The sequence below is a fragment of the Labeo rohita genome, chromosome 12 (assembly GCF_022985175.1).
Source record: "Labeo rohita strain BAU-BD-2019 chromosome 12, IGBB_LRoh.1.0, whole genome shotgun sequence".
Classification (NCBI taxonomy): domain Eukaryota; kingdom Metazoa; phylum Chordata; class Actinopteri; order Cypriniformes; family Cyprinidae; genus Labeo; species Labeo rohita.
Window position 1 is genome coordinate 25504342 of NC_066880.1, and position 22988 is coordinate 25527329.

General features: G+C 35.8%; 1 protein-coding gene across 2 annotated transcripts in view; it reads left to right on the top strand.

The window, feature by feature from the left end:
• The window catches only part of pcdh15b (protocadherin-related 15b), a 245671-nt gene that overhangs the window by 19386 nt on the left and 203297 nt on the right, over positions 1 to 22988 (top strand). For both annotated transcript variants that reach the window (XM_051124508.1, XM_051124507.1), the window contains exons 3-4: positions 17054 to 17068; positions 17416 to 17481. In XM_051124508.1, coding sequence (XP_050980465.1) covers positions 17054 to 17068; positions 17416 to 17481 — 81 coding nt within the window. The remainder of the gene's footprint in view (positions 1 to 17053; positions 17069 to 17415; positions 17482 to 22988) is intronic.

The window sequence follows — 22988 nt, forward strand, 5'->3', positions numbered from 1 at the left end:
TTTTGTTCTAGCCTGACATTTTCCCCTGTGCACAAAGTGAAGTCCATATAGAAATGATTTACTCTTTGTTCTCACTGAAATGACTGGAGTAGCCAAACTGAAACTAGAATTGGCCGTATAGTGTATTACTTTAATATCACTAAGTCATACATTCACCCTACAGTAAGTCTGTCTGGGTTGAAGACTTAATTTGCATTTGACCTCCAGGTTTAATGAAGATAAAGGATATTCCAGACTGAACACTGATTTACTGGTTCCACTTTTTTCTAGTGTGGAAACATTTGTAAGTGGATCTTTTAAAGGAAATTGTAGAGATGTGTACATGTTAGTATGAATTATTGGATTTCACATTAATGGGTTTCTCTCACCTTCTTCCAGTGTTATTGTGACCAAATTTTCACTGTAAATACCTATACAGTTTCAGATGTTGAGTAACTCAAATTAGCCTTAAAGTTCACTATATTTCAGATGGTTTCACAGTAATTACCTCTTACATTTATATTTACGACTGTATGGCAACAGTTCAAGGTGAGATATGGAGCAGGCATACAGTACTGTATTTTTTTTGGACTAGAAGTCACATCAGGTTGATCAGGAGAGAGAGAGAGAGAAAGAGAAAATAAAAGCTAAGTTACATGGTGTTCATTATAACTTCATTATAAACAATATTTATTATAAACACCAAGCCTAAATCTGTTTAAGGAAAACTAAAACTACCAGTTTGTGGGAAATATGCTATGCAAATAAACTTGGGCTTGCCAGTCTAAATGTGTGTGCTTTCCACACGTTTTGCATGCTTGAGGTTAATTGCATTATGTGAGTTGCTTTGAAATATACAGAGCCCTTAAGGGAACAAGCTGGAAAATAAAATGAGATTGGAGGGAAACATATATTTTGGTGTCTTTGCATTCTTTTGTTGCGTTTCCCAGAGAAACTTTGTATTTAAAATTTTGCATCCACTTCAGAAACTTTTGTAATGGAATTAATATGAGTTGGGAGGAAAAACTATATTCCAGTACTTTTGCGGGGAAATGCGAAGTTTCTCCGTGGAATGCAATACTTTTCTACAAGCAAACATGCAAACTTATTGTGAGAGAATGCAAAATTTCTCAAGGGAAATGCAATACGTTTATGAGAGAACACAATATGTTTGTGACAAAATAAAATGTTTTGTGAGACAACACAAAGTTTCTCAGGGGAACACAATAGTTTTGCGAGACAGCATAACAACTTCTCGAGAGAATGCAATATGTTTGAGAGAGAACAACAAGTTTAAGAGAAAACATCATAAGTTTGCGAGAGAACGCAATAAGTTTGCGAGAGAATGCAATAATTTTACAGGAGAACACAATAAGTTTGTGAATAAGTGCGAGAAAGTGCAATGTGTTTTTGTGAGAGAATGCAGTAAGTTTGCGAGAGAGTGCAATACGTTTGAGAGAACGCAGTAAGTTTACAAAAGAAAGCAGTAAATTTGCAAGAGAACACACTAAGTTTGAGAGAATGCAATAAGTTTGCAAGAAAAAGCAATAAGTTTGCGAGAGAGTGCAATAAGGTAAAGAGACAGTGCTATAAGTTTAAGAGAGAGTGCAATAGGTTTGCGAGAGAATGCAAGAAGTTTGGGAGAGAATGCAATAAGTTTGTGAAAAAAGTATAATACGTTTGCGAGAGAATGCAATAATTTTACAGGAGAACACGATAAGTTTGTGAGAGAGTGCAATATGTGTAAGAGAAAGTGCAATACGTTTGGAAGAAAATGCAGTAAGTTTGCGAGAGAATACAATACGTTTGTGAGAGAGTGCAATAAGTTTGCGAGAGAATACAGTAAGTTTGTGAAAAAAAGTCTAATAAGTTTGCGAGAGAATGCAGTAAGTTTGTGAGAGAATGCGATAAGTTTTCGAGAGAATGCAATAAGTTTGCAAACAAAGTGTAGTAAGTTTGCAAGAGAATGCAGTAAGTTTTCGAGAGAATGCAATAAGTTTGCAAAAAAAGTGTAAGTTTGCGAGAGAATGCAATAAATTTGCAAGAGAATGCAATAAGTTTGCAAACGAAGTGTAGTAAGTTTGCAAGAGAATGCAGTAAGTTTGCGAGAGAATGCAATAAGTTTGCGATAGAATACAGTAAGTTTGTGAAAAAAAGCAGTACGTTTACAAAAGAAAGCATAAAATTTGCATGAGAACAAGTTTGAGAGAATGCAATAAGTTTGCAAAATAATGCAGTAAGTTTGTGAGAGAGTGCAGTAAGTTTGTGAGAAAGTGTAATAAGTTTGCAAAAGAATGCAGTAAGTTTACGAAAAAAAAGTGTAATAAGTTTGTGAGGAAATGCAGTAAGTTTGCGAGAGAATGCAATAAGTTTTTGAGAGAATGCAATAAGTTTGCGAAAAAAGTGTAGTAAGTTTGTGAAAGAATGCAATAAGTTTGCGAGAGAATTCAGTAAGTTTGCGAAAAAAGTTTAATAAGTTTGCGAGAGAATGCAATAAGTTTGTGAAAAAAGTGTAGTAGGTTTGTGAGAGAACGCAGTAAGTTTGCGAGAGAATGTAATAAGTTTGCGAGAGAATGCAATAAGTTTGCGAGAGAATGCAATGTGTGCAAACAAAGTGTAGTAAGTTTGCGAGAGAATGCAGTAAGTTTGTGAAAAAAAGCAGTACGTTTACAAAAGAAAGCATAAAGTTTGCAAAATAATGCAGTAAGTTTGTGAGAGAGTGCAGTAAGTTTGTGAGAGAGTGCAATAAGTTTGCAAGAAAGTGCAAAAAGTTTGTGAGAGAGTGCAATAAGTTTGCGAGAGTGTGCAATAAGTTTGCGAGAGAATGCAGTAAGTTTGTGAGAAAGTGTGATAAGTTTGCAAAAGAATGCAGTAAGTTTACGAAAAAAAAGTGTAATAAGTTTGTGAGAAAATGCAGTAAGTTTATGAGAGAGTGCAATAAGTTTGTGAGAGAACGCAGTAAGTTTTCGAGAGAATGCAATAAGTTTCCGAAAAAAGTGTAGTAAGTTTGTGAGAGAGTGCAATAAGTTTGCGAGAGAATGCAGTAAGTTTGTGAGAAAGTGTAATAAGTTTTGCAAAAGAATGCAGTAAGTTTACGAAAAAAAAGTGTAATAAGTTTGTGAGAAAATGCAGTAAGTTTATGAGAGAGTGCAATAAGTTTGTGAGAGAACGCAGTAAGTTTTCGAGAGAATGCAATAAGTTTCCGAAAAAAGTGTAGTAAGTTTGTGAGAGAGTGCAATAAGTTTGCGAGAGTGTGCAATAAGTTTGCGAGAGAATACAGTAAGTTTGTGAGGAAGTGTAATAAGTTTGCAAAAGAATGCAGTAAGTTTACAAAAAAAAGTGTAATAAGTTTGTGAGAAAATGCAGTAAGTTTACGAGAGAATGCAATAAGTTTGCGAGAGAATGTAGTAAGTTTACAAAAGAAAGCATAAAGTTTGCAAGAGAACACTAAGTTTGAGAGAATGCAATAAGCTTGCAAAATAATGCAGTAAGTTTGTGAGAGAGTGGAATAAGTTTGCGAGAAAGTGCGAAAAGTTTGCGAGAGAATGCAGTAAGGTTAAGAAAGAGTGCAATAAGTTTGCAAGAGAATGCAGGAAGTTTATGAGAGAGTGCAATAAGTTTGCAAGACAACACAACTTTGCAAGAAAACACACTCAGTTTGAGAGAATGCAATAAGTTTGTAAATAAAGCAGTAAGTTTGCGAGAGAGTGGAATAAGTTTGCAAGAAAGTGCAATAAGTTTGCAAACGAACGCAATAAGGTTAAGAGAGAGTGCAATAAGTTTTGCGAGAAATGCAGTAAGTTTGTGAGAAAGTGTAATAAGTTTGCGAGAGAACACACTAAGTTTGAGAAAATGCAGTAAGTTTGCAAAATAAGTGCAAATGGTTTGTGGTGGAAAGCAGTATTTTTCTGAAAGAATGCAAATGTTCTATGAGAGGGGTGAAAGAAACTTTTAAAGGAACGCACATTTTTCCTCCCATATCTCTTTTTTCATGTTTCAGATGATAAAAAGGGGACTTACATGACGGAAAATAGGATAGATCTCAAAGCTTTTGCTCCTTGGCGTAGCTGAAATGAAATGGAACTGCATTCCAATAGACACCAGAACTCATTCATCGGGCAAAACCAACAGTGAGGATCATTTACTGTCATCCTGTTGTTCCGAGAGCACACTCTGCTTTTTCCTGACTTTATCTCTCAGACAATCTTTTGCTCTCCTAAGGTTCCTGTCCATTACAAGGAGGTCTAGAGAGAGCTATTTCTAAGCATTCGCATTTATCTGGATGGCAGTATCTCAGCTGGTGTATTATTTAAAATATATGCCTAATTTTCCATTGAGAAAAAATGCTTTTTAGAGCAGTTGCAGCTGCTCAACCTTGACCTTTCGGTCCACTATGTTTTGATTCTATTAGATTTTGCATGTTCTCTGGTGGATTCTTTCCCCTGTGGACTTGAACCGAACAGCTGACACTTCCATATCGCAGTGTGCAAGAATACCATTAGAGTAACAGGCTGAAGTTGGTAGCGGAGTTGACCTCGTACACTGTATTCTCACTTGAACCATGACCACCAGAGTTTGGCAGTCCAGCTTCCCAAGTGCTTGCTCTCTCTCGCCCCTGAAGATTCAGATGTGCCCGCTCTGTTCAGGGACATGGTTCAGCCAGACTAGGTCAGCTACGCATAGTGTCCACTGAATGCTAACTAAGGACAAGGCCAAGATTCATTCCAAGAAATGTAATCTCATCCATTTTTCATTAGGCTGTACGAATTCGCAGCTCAGACATGCTTCATCGCTAAACATTTCAGTGGTCATTAGAATTGCAATAATGTTTCCCTTCAGGGACGCCACACGGTGTGAGTCAACATGCTTATATTGTATCAGGTCAGAGCTGTTGATAATGCATAATGTGCTGCAGACCCATTGGAGTTGATGATGAGAGATTTTTCAATGCAAAAGAGGTCAGTCTTCATATAAAGACTTAAAAGTAATTTAAAGTAAATTTGGCTTGTGGTTTAAAGTTATGGGATATGTAATGAGCAAAAACCAGTCCATTATTGTATGTGTGCCATCACCTCAATTCCCTCCATATCGTCCTTCCAATCACTGCATCTTGGCATGCAGTAAAACCCAGAATGGTTTCAGTTAAAATTAGAAAACACTTATACAAAACTTTTGTACTTTCTCATTCAAAACAAATTAAATTGATTGGAAGTTTTTGCTGAGTGTGCTTATCTTCACACTTATTTTCTGCCTAGTGCTGTGACTTAAGCACAAGGGCAGATTGATGTATAGGAGACGTGAAAAGGGCCGATCAGCAGACAGTAGTGAATGGCTCCCCGTGGAGACATCCATCCCACTCAGAAGGTAGAAGTTCAGATCTTTGACCTTAGCCGTGATGGATGTGTCCCCCTGGACGAGCAGCCATGTGCCGCAGTGTGTTGATGTGGATGTCATTCCCGCATCGCACTGTCCTTTTATTGTTCTAGAGATTCTTCAGAAACCCTGGGGCAGTAAAACCATATACGAGAGAAACTCAAATTCCACAGCTCAGGGACCACTTTTAGAAAATGCAGGGTGTCTAGGGGCCGGTGACTAAAATGACATGGTAAAAATAAATAATACTCAATGGTCTGTCTGTCTGTCTGTCTGTCTGTCTATCTATCTATCTATCTATCTATCTATCTATCTATTCATCTATCTATCTATCATCTGTCTGTCTGTCATCTTTTCTTATCTTTATCATATCTGTCTATCTATCTATCATCTATCTATCTATCTATCTATCTATCTATCTATCTATCTATCTATCTATCTATCTATCTGTCTCTGTCTGTCTGTCATTTATTTCTATCTTTATTATATCTGTCTGTCTGTCTGTCTGTCTATCTATCCATCTATCTATCATCTGTCTGTCTATCATCTGTCTATCTATCTATCTGTCTGTCTGTCTGTCTATCTATCTATCGTTCTATCGATCGTTCTATCATTCTTTCTATGTTCTATCTATCCGTCTGTCTATCTGTCTGTAATATATCTATATGTCTCTGTCTGTCTACTCAATGGTTGATCTGTCTGTCATGTTTTTTCTATCTTTGTCATATTTGCCTGTCTGTCTGAATTGGAAAATCTGAATTGGAGATACACAGCAAATTTACTATAATTCATCTGCATATCCAAAAACAGTGTTCGCTCATCTGTCATAATTTTAATGCAGTGATTTAGGAATCAGTCCATTTATTTGTTAAATTGTCTGTTTTGCTGTCAAGCTTTTGACATTTGGGTGCTCTTTTCTTACATTTTTGCTACTGAATGCAACACACTGTTTCAAAAATGCTGCAAGCGATCTGTCACTATGAACAAATCACTGATAACAGTATTTGCATATCCTAATGCTTTGCTTTACAATATTAAACAGGGAACAAGAATTGTGAAACATTTTGTAAAATAATCTAATTACACAACCACTTAAATGTCATTTAAATATACTGTTAGTTTTGCAACCCAAGGAAACAAAGTAAAACAGCATAACTGCTCACATTATGAATTCTTGGGCCGTAGACAGCTTTGCTGATTACAATGGGAGTGTTCTGGGTTGTCACATCACAGCACTCACTTATATTAATTAATTCTCAAAAGATGTCCAAATTGTTATTTGGGTGGGGGTGGGCAATTTTAGTATACCTGCCATAGACGTGAACATATAGAGTTGATTATCTTGTATTTTCCATTACCGTCCATATAACCCATTGACTTCTGTAATCTTGACTGCATGAGATATGCTTATGTATTTTGCCCTGTCTAGACATTGGATATTATTTGCATTGGTTCATTCAGTCTTTCTTTTCTTTTCTTTTCTTTTCTTTTCTTTTCTTTTCTTTTCTTTTCTTTTCTCTTTCTTTCTTTCTTTCTTTCTTTCTTTCTTTCTTTCTTTCTTTCAAACAGGCTACACTGTAAAAAATAAAAAACACAATTTGTTGAGTCAGCTTAAAATAATTTGTTACCCTGCTGCCTTACAATTTTAAGTTCAGTCAGCTAAAATAAGTTTAGTCAACTTGAAATGTTAAGTTGTACTAAGTAACAACTTATTTATTTGTGTTTGCTAAACTTAACAGATGGGTAAGTAACCCAGCTGCCTTACAATTTTAAGTTGATTCAACTCAAATATCTAAGTTGTCACTTAGTATAATTTAACATTTAAAGTTGAATAAACTTTTTTGAGTTGACTGAACTTAAAATTTTAAGGCAGCCAGGTTACAAATTATTTTAAGTTGACTCAACAAATTGTTTTTTACAGTGTACAGTCATGTACCAGTAGGTGCACACATGTCATTTTGAAAGGCATATAAGTGATTCAAGAGTAGGCAAACATGTGCAACTTTCCTTATGTAGCAAAATATTTTGATTGGCATTAAACCTGTCCATGTGGTCAAAACTTGAAAAGGAACACTACTGGATAAAATATAATGCATAGAGATTTTTGTTTGCAGAAATGGCAAAGGCAGTTTATTTTTTGCCCCAACTCAAACAGTTGCAATGTATGCTGTCCAAAGTAGATGTAGAGTAATTAGAGTATCGTGTTAGCTTCTCATAGATGTTTCTTCAAAGAAGAAACCATTCCCATCATTAAAAACCATTCCACCCAGGGGGTGTCATGTAACATGTATGATCATCAGTAAGATGATTCAATCAGCAAAGAGTTGCTATGTAATCACAGCTTGAGTAATTATTATGAAGCCATCAGATCAGAGCTCAGATGCATCATGGAAGCTGTTATGCACTTAGGCTTCATGCAAGTGTTTATATAATAATGATTGTTTACATTTTATACAGCTGCAGAGAGAAATGGCAAATATGGTGTGTAGTTTAGATATTAAGGTAAATTTTGTGTTTGTTTACCGTGACTAAAGCACAAAAGTACAATAAAAAGCAAGAACGAAATAAAACAAAATAATGTAAAATAAAATAATTCAATTCAGAGGTTCATAATCTTTGTGACATGAAAAAAATAAATAAATAAATAAAAGGCATACCAAAAAAAATTATGATACACCTTAGTAGGAAACAAACATTTTTGTAATGTTCACACTCTAGATTTGTGGCTCTTCAGAGATCTGTTTCCTTCCAGTGTGCTGGCTTGTTGCTGAGTATTGATTTCTTCTGTGATTACTCCCATTGGCTCCTCTCCAAGCTTTCAGAGGTGTGTTATCTTATCTAAGGCATTCGTAAGACCGACCCTCAGCATCTCACTTTTACACTTCCGATTTTGCTGTGAAATCTGGTGCCATACTTTTAAAGAATACTTACCTGTTTTTTTTTTTTTTTTTCTCATATACTCACCCTTACATCAGTCCAGCATGAATTACTTTTTGTGTGGAACACAAGACGATCTTATACAGAATTTTCACACTTCTGTTTTCCATACACTGAAAGTAAAAAGTGACCATGGGCTATAAAGCCATAAATCATTAAATGTTGGTTTGTTGTTTCCTCAAACAAAGCTACATCTTAAAAGAATGTGAATGATTATTTCAGAAGCATCTAATATAGTGCACAAGTTGTATTTTACTATCATCAGCCTATTATAGTTATTAGTATTTCTATTTTCCATTTTAATGTGAGTTTTTGTTTTTGTTTTTGTTTTTGTCATGTTGTTGTTTTTCTTTCTTTCTTTCTTTGACAGGTAATGTTTATTTTATTTAATTTCATTCCATTTTTTTATTCTTTTGTGACATGGTTATTGTTTTAATTAACCATAATGATGCATGGAGCCTGTCTATGGACAACAGGTTGTGTAAGCAAGAGTCCTTGGTTCTCTTTTATTGTATGAAAAAGAACTCTTTTTGTGGTCGACAAAAGAAAGACCTTCTTGTTGTTCTAAACTCATAATTTGTTGAGTAAATTATGACTATTTTAACTTTTAGGTGAACTATACAGTTGAGGTCAAAAGTTTACATACACCTTGCAGAATCTGTAAAAAGTTAATCATTTTTTACCAAAATAAGAGGGATCATACAAAATGCATTTTATTCTTTTTATTTAGTACTGAGCTGAATACAATATTTCACATAAAAGACATTTACATATAGTCAACAAGAGAAAATAATAGTTGAATTTATAAAAAAAAATTACCCTGTTCAAATGTTAGCATATGCTTGATTCTTAATACTGTGTTGTTACATGAAAGATCCACAGCTGTGTTTTTCTTTCTTTTTTTTTCTTTGTTTAGTGATAGTTGTTCATGAGTCCCTTGTTTGTACTAGAAAGGGTTCAAATACACAAAATGTTAAAAAAAAACCTAATAATTTGTGGTACTTGAAGGATTTTCTGAACAACAGTGGGCAGTTTAACTGTTCAGGACAAACAAGGGACTCATGAACAACTATCACAAAAAAAAAAAAAAAAACAGCTGTGGATTTTGAAATGTGGAAATTTTTGAATGAGGTCATTTTTATAAACTACTATTATTATTTTATAACAACTATTATTTTGTGGACTATATGTAAATGTCTTTTATATGAAATGTTATGATGATCTCTCTTTTTTTGGTAAAATAAAATTTTTAATGGATTAAAACATTTTCCAGATTCTGCAAGGTATGTAAACTTTTAACCTCAACTGTATATTTGTTTCTGAGCTTCATAGAATGGCTATGCTATGGTAGAGTTCTCACCTCTGCTGATGCTGAGAGAAATTTAGGTCTCCTCTAGGCTAAAAGAAACTAAGAAAATAAAAGCATATAGCCCTTTTTTGTGGTTTAGGGTGCTATTTGGAACACCATTTGTTCTAAGTTCATCAATGGTAATAACTAAGCTTCTGCCTGAGTCATGGTTTTTCTTTGCTCAGTATGAAAAGGGCCCCCACAGCCATGAAACTTTAATGGCAAGCAGATAGTTGGTCTTTCCTTTGAAACCCTGCTCACCATCAGCCTAGTTGCTAAGAGAGCCCAACTTGCCTCGGTTTAATGTGTCAGCACTTCTGATGTTACGTAGAGCCACACAAATGCTATCAATCTCTAATTCATGAGCGGCAGGCCAGTGACGGGCCTTGGAGACGCAAGCACAGATGCAAATGGCTGTCGTCACAACACAGAAAACCGATCCTGGGAACTTTTACTGTAGACATGACCTTCATTTGCTCTTCAAACTATTAACCTTTGTGCAACGGGACAGTTAATTTCCTACTTGTGTGGCGCCCTCAAAGAAAGCCCATTTTGTTCATAATCACTGATCTGTGTTGCAGAATTCATGGTGTCGATTTTGTATGATTTATATTCTGCTGTCGTCTTCCCATAACTTGCCATTAATTTTCGGATAAAGGTGCGCGAGGAGGAGAGACCGGTGGAGAAAAGCCAGCGAGTTGAGACCGGATTCCTCCTGCTAACAACAGCAACCGCTGGCAGTCGTAGATCTCGTCTTGCCTACCGTGAAGGAGCATGTTAATCAAATCAGTCACTCAAGGACTGCAGCGTAGCACTGTCTCATTGCTTGCCACTGTAAATCAAGAGAGCGGATATGCAGTTCCTGCAAAGCTGGGGTAAAATGGAGCACACGGGACGTAAGCAAAATGCCAACCGTTGGAAATGCGGGCCTCTACATACATTTCTGCAACACCGTAACTACGTACTTTACTGCACGTTTTGCGGCAGTTTCAAAGTGAAATGTCCCCACTTTCTTAAAGGAGAAGTCCACTTCCAAAACAAAGATTCACATATAATGTACTCACCTCATTGTCATCCAAGATGTTCATGTCTTTCTTTCTTCAGTCGTAAAGAAATTATGTTTTTTGACGAAAACGTTTCAGCATTTTTCTTCACATAAAGGACTGCTATGGTGCCCCGATTTTGAACTTCCAAAATACAGTTTAAGTGCGGCTTCAAACAATCCCAATGCAGTTGGAAACGATCCCAACTGAGGAAGAAGGGTCTTATCTGGCGAAATATTGTTTTTTTTTCTTTAAAAAAAATACAATTTAAATACTTTTTATTCTCAAACGCTCGTCTTGCCTTGCTCTAGCTGAATTCTGTGTATTGTGGCTCAAGACAGTTAGGGTATGTCGAAAAACTCCAATCGTATTTTCTCCCTCAACTTCAAAAATCATTTCAAAATCATCCTACATCGCTGCAGAAGTTCCGATCCAGTCTTTGCTAAGTAAGTAAACATGCAAAGAAGATCAAACACCCTTAACAAAAAAGGTAAGACAGTGATATAGGATGATTTTAAAGTTGAGGGAGAACATGAAATGGGAGTGGGCAGCCATATTGATATTCACTCCCCCCCCACCTTCAATCCCTGCCGGACCTGGGACTCAAACCCGCAACCTTTCGGTTACAAGCCTGACTTCCTAACCATTAGGTCACAGCTGCCCCACAGACATACATGCCTATACATTTCAGACATACCCTAACTGTCATGACCCGGAACAAAAATAGTTTGAGCAGAGTGAGACAAAAAAAGTTTTTGTTTTTTTTTGACGTCAAAAATAGTTTAGGCAGAGTGAGAGCGTTTGACATTAAAAAGTATATAAATTATGTTAGTTTTTATAAAAATAACTGATCGTTACACTAGATAAGACCCTTCTTCCTCGGCTGGGATCGATTACAACTGCATTTGGGACCGTTTGAAGCTGCAATTAAACTGCATTTTGGAAGTTCAAAATTGGTGCACCATTGGTGCACCAATTAGTGGTACCATTCCATTATATGAAGAAAAATGCTGAAATGTTTTCCTCAAAAAACATAATTTCTTTACGATTGAAGAAAGAAAGACATTAACATCTTGTGAGTACATGAGCTGTTAGAAGTCCCAGTTGCTATAGAAACAGTCAGCATTCTGAGACGTTGCTTAGTACTGTGCATGCGCACTGGCTGATCTAGCCTGGAAAAAAAGAAAAGCTTTTTTTAAACGCTATTGGAGCATGAGGAACAATGTTTAGGAGGCAGTTCTTCAGATTTCACTGGTGGTTTCAAACATGAAATTTAATCGTGGGCTTGGCGAACAGTTTTGGAGAATTTGATGTTTCCCCATTCAAAGAGATAGGAGCTGCACTTGCCTGCCCGAGAGGTGTTTCAAAGATGGCCGCAGAGTGAAATGACTTGCCTTAAAGGGACTTTGTTTGTACTAGTGTTAGATTCGAGCAGGGACATTGCTAGACCTAAAGGTCTACTGGGGCACATGTCTTAACTTCATAAGACATTTCTACAGAAAACAAAAAAGTGTTTATTTTTTCTGCAAAGGCATAGATTTGACAGGTTTTTCTGGGATTTAATGATTTTCAACTGATGGCTGAGACCTGACTAATGATTGCTGGGGAGTTTATCAAGTCTTACCTCCCTCAGACCTATCAGCCCTCCTTTCTGCTTCTCTAGGACCTCTTTGTACAAAAAAAAGAACAGAAGAAAAAAAAGAAGAAAGAAAAAGATGTCCATCTACAGGAGCCAATGATGTTTTAGTAAAAATAAAATCATCATATTATTTAGAAAAATTGTGTTCGGGTGCCAAGGGGAAATTGGGAGGGCACGGGGCAGCAAACACTGGCTGCCCGGAATGGCAGAAAAATTCATGGTACGCTAAGGGTTAAAGTACAAAAGAGCTGTTACGGTGCACAGATGCGTACCAGCCTGCGTTCGAGCACTGATTTAGTAAAGATGTGCGTGAAAGGCTGTGCGTCGTGTGCGTTGCAGTTGCCGTTAAATACACAGATGCGTGCGAGCATGGATTTCTGCATGCATGGGCCAGTTTGTCTTTGGTTAAACTGCGTTGCTTTTACAAGCATTGATTCGGCTGTTACATATAGATTAATTTCTTTAATTCGGGATTAACAGTCTAAATTAACACACTGACAAATAAAGTACATTATAACTTAAACTTAAGATTTTACTGGGACACAGCAGAATTTTACTGAGGCACGTGCCCCAGTAAATGGGGTCTAGTGACGCCCATAGGTTCAAGTCCATGTAAGTCAAGTCCGAGTCAAGTCTGAGTCCAAAAGGGCCGAGTCCAAGTCAAGTCTGAGTCCAACAAAACAAAATACTGTTTGTCAGTATCTTAACCTTGTTTTAACCTTAACTAGAAAAAGGCAATGTCAATTTAAATGTAACAAAAGCAAACCTGTATTGCATCTTGCCATTTTGATTTTACATTATCTCTTAATTAGCCTCCTGCTTAACAAACTTAAAGTCATGTAACAGAAGTTATGGCTGAGTTTATTAATGTATTGTGACATATTTTAGAGGGAAACAGCTTTCAGAATGTGAAAAAGTCACTTAATTCATAGAGGGATCTGAAGAGCAGAAAATGCACCTCTTATCTTTGATTGTGGCTGTGTGTGTTTTGTGTTTTATGTGAAGAATAGTTTGACCTTAGTCAGGGTAGAAGGCATTTTGAATTTTTCTTTGGATAAAAATGAGGCTGTGAGGGATGAACGTAGTCATTACAGTAGCACACACAGTGTATAAAAGCCCTACCATGTACTTTCAATAACTCACAGACAACTCACAGCTGTTTTATTTTTTAATGCATTTTGAATTAGTACATTTAATTATGTACTGAATAATTGATGACGGGCTGTTGAATTATTAGAAAATAATGCACACCCAATGTGGTTTTGGACCCATTAAATCTATTGCTGCAATGATTTATTTTTAATTAATTTTACTTTGAAGCTAGAACCTGCCATTAAAAACAAACAAACAAACAAAAAAAAAACAGCAAAAACTAATACTAAGCTAATGTAGGTAAGGCATTCTCAAGTTACTGAAGGCAAGTAAACAGTCTAGTTATTACTTACAAGCAAAAGGATAAATAAAGGTATTACAGTTTTTCTCAGTCGCTTTGGTGCATTTCTCAAATCATCCTTAACATTTGCATAGAAGTATGCGCACAACACAATGGATTACCTGCAAAAGCCTGTAACTTACTCAAAATCTTTAGTTCATCTAGTATGCATTCAGTATGCATGTCAATGAACATATCAGTGCCATCAGAATGAAAAGTCCTTGCGTCATTGTCCACAAACAAGATAGTCAAAAGGTTTAGTCATGTTGTTAATCAAACAGTGTACTCTATTAGCATTACCTGATGTAAACTATGGCAATAGTTTGCATGCCAGTTACTGTATTGAAATGCAGAAGGCTGCAATTCTTATGTGTGCCATATATCCATTTCAAAAGTACAAATGTACACATTACTATATGTGAGATATTGATTGAAAGAGACTGGATAGGACAAAAAAAAAAAAAAAGAAAAGAAAAAAAAAAAAAAACACATTACAGAGTCATTGTGATACAAGAAAAAGAAATATCCCTGATAGTACATGTACATCACTAAGACGTCTATTTTACGTCTACTTTTACATCTGCAAGATTTATTTTTTAGAGTGTTCGCTCACCTGCACGTTTCCTACCAGGTGTCAAATAGACTTTTATAAGATGTCTTTACTGTAAGATGTTTATGATTTAGAGTGTATGTAAAACTGACATCTTGCAGATGTCTGTCAGATGTTTGTACATGGCAGATGCACAAAAGCGAAAATACAAAATTAGAAAGACAAACACAGGAATCACCCCTTAGGCAGAACTTTGCTATTGCATACAGCACTGTATGAGGAATTTTAGAGAACTGGTTTGTTTTTGGTTAATGTGCATTCCCTATTTTACAAATAGACTAACAGGAATGTGTAGAAAATATACTTGACAGTTTATGACAACTATATCAACCATTTTGGTATAGTTGATTAACTAATGACTAGATGTTTTGAGGGGTAAGACTATTGCACACAGAACTATATAATACATTTTGAGCAACATGACATTAGCAACTGATAATGTAGGAAAACGCAGACAAATGTACATAATCAATTGCATGAATGTACCAAAGCAATCGCAACTTGTTCAAAAGAATGAGAAACTGCTGTTATGATGTGCACAAGTGACTAGATGATGTGGAGGTTGAAAAAGTAGTTTTGAGAATTTCATTTCAGATTTGAGAAATGCACCAAAGCAACTGAGAAAAACTGTAATCAAAAATACTAATTAAATTAATGGAGTAATAAATATAAAAATAAAACACTGCACAGTCTTCACTGTATGCATTAAATATAAATGATTCTTATTAAAGTTACTAAACTGGTAAACTGGTTTAGTCAAGAGCATTGCGTGATTTTCTCTTTTTCTTTTGTCGTTTGATTAACATTTATCATACAGTTATGCATAAACCTGCTGCTGCCAACTGCATGATAAATGTTAATCAAACGACAAGTATTCAAGTGCTAGACAAGACTTAAGAAAACACGCTGAACATCACTTCTGTTATAATGCACGAAATAAGTGACATTTCAGTCAACTGTCCCTGGACTTGGTTGGACTCTGAATATTTTCAGAGTCTATAAGTTTCAAGTCAGAGTAAAAATTAATTTGCGTCCACTAAAAATTATACTTGAAACCAGACTTGAGTCTGAGTATGAGTCCAAGTACCCCACCTCTAATTCGTACATATGGGTACGCTTTTTTTTCCAGTTCTTTCTTGGTTTATTTAGAGTTTTTGCTGCTTCTTTTGACAGTGAAATGTTAAAGTATATAGTATTAGATGTGAAGGTTTTTTTTGTGCCTGTCGTGTAAAATCAAGATGCAATGTGTCTGAAAAACATCTGCTAATGGCAAGGCTATGGCTCTGAAAAAAATGCAATCAGTACTGTTTGGAACAATTATATTAGTGTCAATCATATCTTTGTTGTTCTGCTGATATATAAATTGCATCAGACTCAAACTGTTTGCGGTCTACTTGCAGTGGTTTCGACAAATGGGACTTGTTTAGGATCATTACCCTTGTTGGTAATGACCTTAACCAATTGGGGGGTGGGGGGTGAACAACTTATCATCAATCTGTCATATGATTTTAGAGTAAACGGTTACGTTTGGGGGTTGGGATAGGAGTATATTTTCATCCATTCGATTTTAATCAGGGTTTGAAGAACATTGTTATCATTTTTATGGGCTTGTTGTAGACTGAAATGGTTAAGGTTGTGGTTGGGGCTCTTGTTAACCAAAGCTTATAGGGAGAAGTTTAGTGTTAGGACTGGGCTTAGAGGTTTAGGTTTTACTAAACCTATAGGTTAAGCTATAGAACTTTTAGGTTTGGTAAACACATGTATGGTTTGAAAATATTTTTGATTGACAGGGGTGCTGTACCAGAACAAAAAGATATATAGATCTGGGTACATTTTGTCCTAATTGGCAAAATCATGGACACTTTGATGTCCAGCTACTTTGTAACCGTGATTTTTCCAAGTGGGACACTCATGGATCAACTTTTTTGTTGGTATTAAAATAAAGCACTGTACAAAGAAATTGAGATTGGGATTGAAACGTTTGAAAATAAGTCCTTATTAATTGATATTCTGCCCCTTAATAATAAATTGTGTAAAGCAGAATGCAAGTTGTTTGTGTTTTACTGCCACTAGTGTTTATTTCAGCTGGAAACTGCAGTGACTGCAGTTTTTGCAAGAATATAGGTAGAAGAAAGTTTTTCCAAAGATTTTGATGTTGATTTTAAGGGTTGTTAATTGATAGGAGTGGGTTTAGGATTATTTATTTATTTATTTTTGACAAGAATGTTATCCAAAATTGTCTACTTACTTTGATTTTGCGTGAAGCAGTGTACTCCTTGGTGTTCATTTTCAAAATCATTTCTCTCAACCAGTCAGCTTTCAGTGCTAAGTTAGGGTTTCTTATCAACTGAACATTTCCCTTTGCTTTTAATGGTAGTTTCTGGTTAAAGGTAGACCTAGAAGAATGTTTGTTTGAAAGGAATGTTCTTCCTACTTTTGCAAAGTCATGGCCATCTTGAGGACCACCAGAAAGTAATGTACTCGAGTGAACAGCACTTGCTAGTAGCACTGCTTGTCTTCTGAATTTGTCCATGTATATGTCTCTGTCTCTTTGGTTATTTCCTCTGTCTTATCTCCCGTGCATCGGAGGAAAATTTGATTTTGTGCTTCTTTTTTTCTTCTGTCTCTCCCCACCTCTCTGTCACTCCATCGTTCTCCTGCTCTCTGCCGATGACACTATCTGTGACTCCAGACTGGCAGTATGAGGGTAAGACGACGTATCTTATCTTTCTGTTCTTCTTTTGTTCTCTCATCGGGCATGAGAGCACAACTCTATTAACCCTTCGCAACCCCAGTGGTAACAGCTCTCTCTATACACATAAAGAAGTCATTTTGTAAATCTATCTTTGACTTGTGGTCCCACGGTCCCGGTGGTGGATAGGTTACAGTACTCGTAGATCCTTTTTTTATGTGCAGGTTGTGCGACTTAATGTGAGCTGAAATTGAAATGTCTTGTTTAGTATGAGTTACGTTGCAGTCCAGACTTGATGAAATTCTGATATCTCTTTTTTCTGTTCCTTTTTTCCCCATTCATTCTGTGTCCTTGCTTTTCAGAGTGCAAGCTCTCCAGAACAGGCCCGCCTGCAACCATTGTAGCCATAGATGAGGAGAGTCCTAATGGTAGGTCTATATTGTTGATTTCTTTTTTATCTGTATTTCATTAAAGTAAAATGAAGGGCAGTCGTTTGACAGAGTGTGGTCAGAATTCAGAACAGCACTTGAGTTTAATCATAAAATTCAAGTCTGCTAGGGTTTGGTTTAACTCAGTTTAACCATTTAAAAATCGGAAGCGGACAGCTTGCTGAAATGTGCGACATTTACTGGCACGATGTTTGCTGTTTTGGTGCTGATTCACTGAAGGAATTTTGAATCAGATAATAGCGTAAACATCAATAAAATATGTGCTGAATGTAATTTGCATGTTGCATTTTTCAATTTGGTAGGTATGTTCTGAGTGCTTAGTATTGAGGATTCTGATTCACAAGCTCTTCGTTAGATTTGATTTGCTATATTTTGATTCAATTATGATTCGTTGGAGAATTGTCAGTTCAAGATTTTGTGAAGAACAATCTGAACTGAATTGATCTGAAAGCTTCTTTAGCTGAATTTAATTTGTTCATAATTAATGAATTTTTCAACATCATTGTTTTCGAACTGAAATGAATCAACATTGAATTGATTCAATCTGAGCAATGATACTATTGTTTACATTTCATCACTGGAAGTAACTTCAGTGACTGCTCTGACAGATTAGGGGGGTTCAGCGAAGCCTTTGACAGATAGAACTCCTGAGTTTGAGTCTTTTTGAATGGTTGGTCTTGAGATAAAGGACTTTCTCAAAAGAGTCATTTATATATGAATCAGACTACACTGATTGTGTTGTATGTTTTTGATTCACAAAAACAGCTGGTTCATAAGAGTCATTTGTTTGAGAATCACACTACACTGGTTTTGCTGTAAGATTTTGGTTCACTAAAAAATGGTTCATAAGAGTCATTTGTTTGAGAGTCAGACTACACGAGTTGTGCTGTACGTTTTTGATTCACTAAAAAGAACAGGTTCATAAGATTTGTTTGCCTGAGAATTAGACTACACTGGCTGTGCTGTAAGTTTTTGATTCACTAAAAAGATCTGGTTCATATGAGTCATTTGTTTGAGAATTAGAGTACACTGTTTGCTGTATGTTTTTGATTCACAAAAAGAACCGGTTCATAAAAGTCATTTGTTTGAGAATGAGACTACACAAGTTGTGCTGTACGTTTTTGATTCACTAAAAAGAACAGGTTCATAAGATTCGTTTGCCTGAGAATTAGACTACACTGGTTGTGCTGTAAGTTTTTGATTCACTTAAAAAACGGCTTCATAAGAGTCATTTATTTGACAATCAGGCTACACTGATTGTGCTGTAAGTTTCTGATTCGCTAAAAAAAATTGGTTCATAAGAGTCATTTGTTTTAGAATCAGACTACGCTGTTGTGCTGTACGTGTTTAATTCACTAAAAAGAACAGGTTCATATGAGTCATTTGTTTGGGAATTAGAGTACACTGGTTGTGGTGTATGTTTTTGATTCACAAAAAGAACTGGTTCATAAGAGTCATTTGTTTGAGAATGAGACTACACAGGTTGTGCTGTAAGTTTTTGATTCACTAAAAAGAACTGGTTCATACAAGTCATTTATTTGAGAATTAGAGTACACTGGCTGTGCAGTAAATTTTTGATTCGCTGAAAAAAAGAACTGGTTCATAAAAGTCATTTGTTTGAGAGTTGGACTACACTGGCTGTGCTGTAAGTATTTCATTCTCTAAAAAGAACTGGTTCATACAAGGCATTTGTTTGAGAATCTACACGCTTACATATAATTAATCGAAGTATAGTAATGCATATTTGGCGTGCTGTTTGGGGAAGGGCTCGGGAATGGCCTGAACCCAGAGAACCCCCCTAGGTGTAGTGAGAACTCGGAGTGAGGAGATGGTGGAGGGATGCTGATAAACCATCAAATGGATAGAGGCAATTCAGCTGTATTTAAATTTGTAGCGTTGATTAGCTTGAGTGAGCTCCTCTTGTGATAATTAGGCTTGGTATCTGACGCGCTCCTCCCGAACCTTGTTAAAGGGGTCATTGGATGCTAAGTTCACTTTTACATGCTGTTTGAACATTAATGTGTGTTGGCAGTATATGTACAAATCTACCCTATAATGATAAAAATCCATGCAGTGGTTTTTTATTAATCTGTAAAAATAACATCCCCTTTTTCAAATCGAGCCATTCTCAGATGCCTGTTGTTGTTGCGTCACACCCACAGAGCCCACTCCCACGATAGTTGTGGGATTACACTACCATTGAGAATTTTTAACCAAAGTATATTATAGACTTTTCATTAAGACCCTAAAGAATCATATCAACTTGTGGACAATGGGCATCTGATGACCCGTATAATAAAACATCATTTGTTTGAGAATTAGACTACACTGGTTGTGCTGTAAGTTTTTGATTCAATTGAAAAAAAAAAACTGTTTCATAAGAGTTATTTGCTTGAGAATCAGACTGCACTGGTTGTGCTGTAAGTTTTTGATTCACTAAAAAGAACTGGTTCATACAAGTCATTTGTTTGAGAATTAGAGTACACTGGTTGTGCTGTATGTTTTTCATTCACAAAAAGAACCGGTTCATAAGAGTCATTTGTTTGAGAATCAAATTACACTGGTTGTGCAGTAAATTTTTGATTCACTAATAAGAACTGGTTCATAAGAGTCACTTGCCTGAGAATTAGACTACACTGGTTGTGCTGTAACTTTCTGATTCACTAAAAAGAACTGGTTCGTAAGAGTAATTTTTTTAAGAATCAGACCTATGCTGGTTGTGCTGTAAGTTTTTGATTCACAAAAAGAACTGGTTCATATGAGTTACTTGTTTGAGAATCAGACTGCACTGGTTGTGCTGTAAGTTTTTGATTCACTAAAAAGAACTGGTTCATGAGAGTCATTTGGTTGAGGATTAGACTGCATTGACCACGCAAAGATAAAAAGATGTGTTTTTATGGCATCATTTTATGGTAATGATTTTAATTTACGTTAAAAAGAGGCGTGTTTGTGCTCAATGACAAATGACTTACTGTACCATGGGTATGTAAATTGCTGTCTCAGAGCAGTCATTATGTGGTTAAACTGGACCGTAGGTAGTTAGTTAATAGGAGGCAGATTGAAATAAAGTGTACAAAAGTGCTGCAGCTCTCCTGTGCGATTTCCTTCATTGTGCGCTAATTGACAGTGATGGATGTGAACAGATTTGTTCAAATCCATGGGAGAACATTTTTGGACAAAACGATGTGTGTGTTGCACTGATGAAAGCAATTTTTGTTCTTCACACTTACCTTAGACCTCCCATGGTGCACCTCACCAGGGCGCAGATGCACAGATGGTGTACAGTACGCTGCTACTTTGATGGGCCTTTTCAAGTATTGTTTTTTCATCCTCTTTTCATCTGCTCTCTGTATCTGTGTGCTCAAATACTGAGGTGCTATAAGAATGATTCAGGAGAAAGTTGACAGCTGCATTTGCCTTTGAAAATAATTGGAACAGCTTACAGGTGTGATAGAGGGTCAACACTTTTGCTGACCCAATAGCCACAAGAAAAAAAAAATGAATAGAAAGCCAGATTTAGATTTATAGAACCATTTGTATATTGCATCACCCATTTTACTAATGCAACTGGATGTAATTTCAATTAGGCAGGTTGTTTAATGAGAACAAATGTAGGGCGGGATCTATTGGGAATTGGCTGGATTGTTAAAAATTGTTAAAAACAATTGCAAAGAAACAGCAATTAACACATTGAATTAAACATTAAATTTTGAAGTATAAAAAACAAAATAGTATTTTCATGATTTAATATGTAATTATACTATACTTTTGCATTTTTAAAAAATATATTTTGGTATTCAAAGCGGTACTAGCCGTTGGTTTGAGCTCTATGAGTTTCTATATTTGTAGTGCAGAGAGTGTTATACATTTGACAGTTTCAGTCGGTGTTTTTCAATGTTTGGAGATTATCTCAGCGTACAATTTGATTTTAGTACGAGTGAATCACTTGTCTCTGTTTGTCTTTAATACCACATCACTGCAGAAATAGATGAAATAGTTGAGCGTTTGTCCAGAAGTTGGAGACGTGTTTGCTTGGTCAAATTAAGGAAAATCGCTTCTCTCAGGCTTATTTCACAGCTTCTATAAGTTTGCAGGATTTGTAGTAATCTCTTCTTATGCAATTTACCTTGAAATTTCTTTCCTAAAGCTGTGAATCTCTACGCAATTATTAGAGTAAAGACTAATCATATTCATCCAAGAGCATTATCCTCCTTAATGTATGCAATGAGATGCTGCCTTTACCTCAAATTACAGATAATACGCTGTTTTCCTCCATTTTCACTCATTTCATCCTCCCGTGTCTGAGATCCACACATTATCTTTAAAACCCCTTGAAAGCTGCACCATTTAAAGGATCGTCGTTTTGGCTAAAAATGTGTCAACTTTGGAAAGCTCAAACTGTAATCAAAGTTGTCACAGGGAAATAGTGATAAATGTTTTATATGTACAATGTTTGCTCTAAGGAGACTCTCGCTTTCCTTCTTCTCGCTTTCCTTCTTTCTGTTATTTGTATAAAGCACATAGCCACACTTTAAGTAAGCATTGAGTAAAAATATTAAACCGCATCTACTCATGGTCAAGGTGTCATTCAATAACTGAATAAATAATTGCAATGACAATGACTAGTTTTGAAATGTTTAAACTGATGGCTGTAGTGGTGGTGCATTAAAGAGAATAAATTAAAAGAAGCAGCTTAAGCATGCTTTTGATTCTGTTGAAAGGCTGCATGTTCTCAGTTTGCACATTTTTTCATTGTCAGTGAACATTTTTAATTGTTGAAATGTGTTGGATCTCTGTAAGTGTATCATTTTAAGAACAGGTACATGCACTTTGTGAATAGCCTGCATTCTGTTGTGTTTTGTTGTGCTTCATCCAGAATACAAGAACTGTCCAGGGTCTGAGACTGAACAGATGTTTAAATGACTTGTATGAAAATATATAAAAACATTCATTCCGTGTGTAGTTTAAAAAGGCACTTTTACGAGGCAAAACATCATGAATTATTCATTCACCAATTTCTTAGGGAGTCACATCATGACATTTTACAAACTGAACTAACCTTGTTTTGTCTTAAAAGGATCAAATTATCTGATATTTTAAGAAATTTACTGATTTTAACACACTCATGGGGGTTTGCAGGATACTTTTATTGTATACTTAAGGTTATCAAGAGAAAATTAACAAATTTAATATGACTAGTGTGGGTGGTAGTCAGTCTGAGTTAAAAATATTGAATTTAGGTGCATTACACCTAAGCATGACTCATTTTAGCCTGTGAGATTTCAAGCACTATTATAATTATCTCTTAGGTTGTTGCTTTGATAGTGCTCATTTATGAATCAAATATCTGAATTATATAAAACTACTCACATGCTCTGTACATTAGAACAAAACTCTGTACATCTGTACATTAGAACAAAAATGTACAGATAATGTACTCACCCCCTTTTCATCCAAGGTGTTCGTGTCTTCAGTCGTAAAGAAAT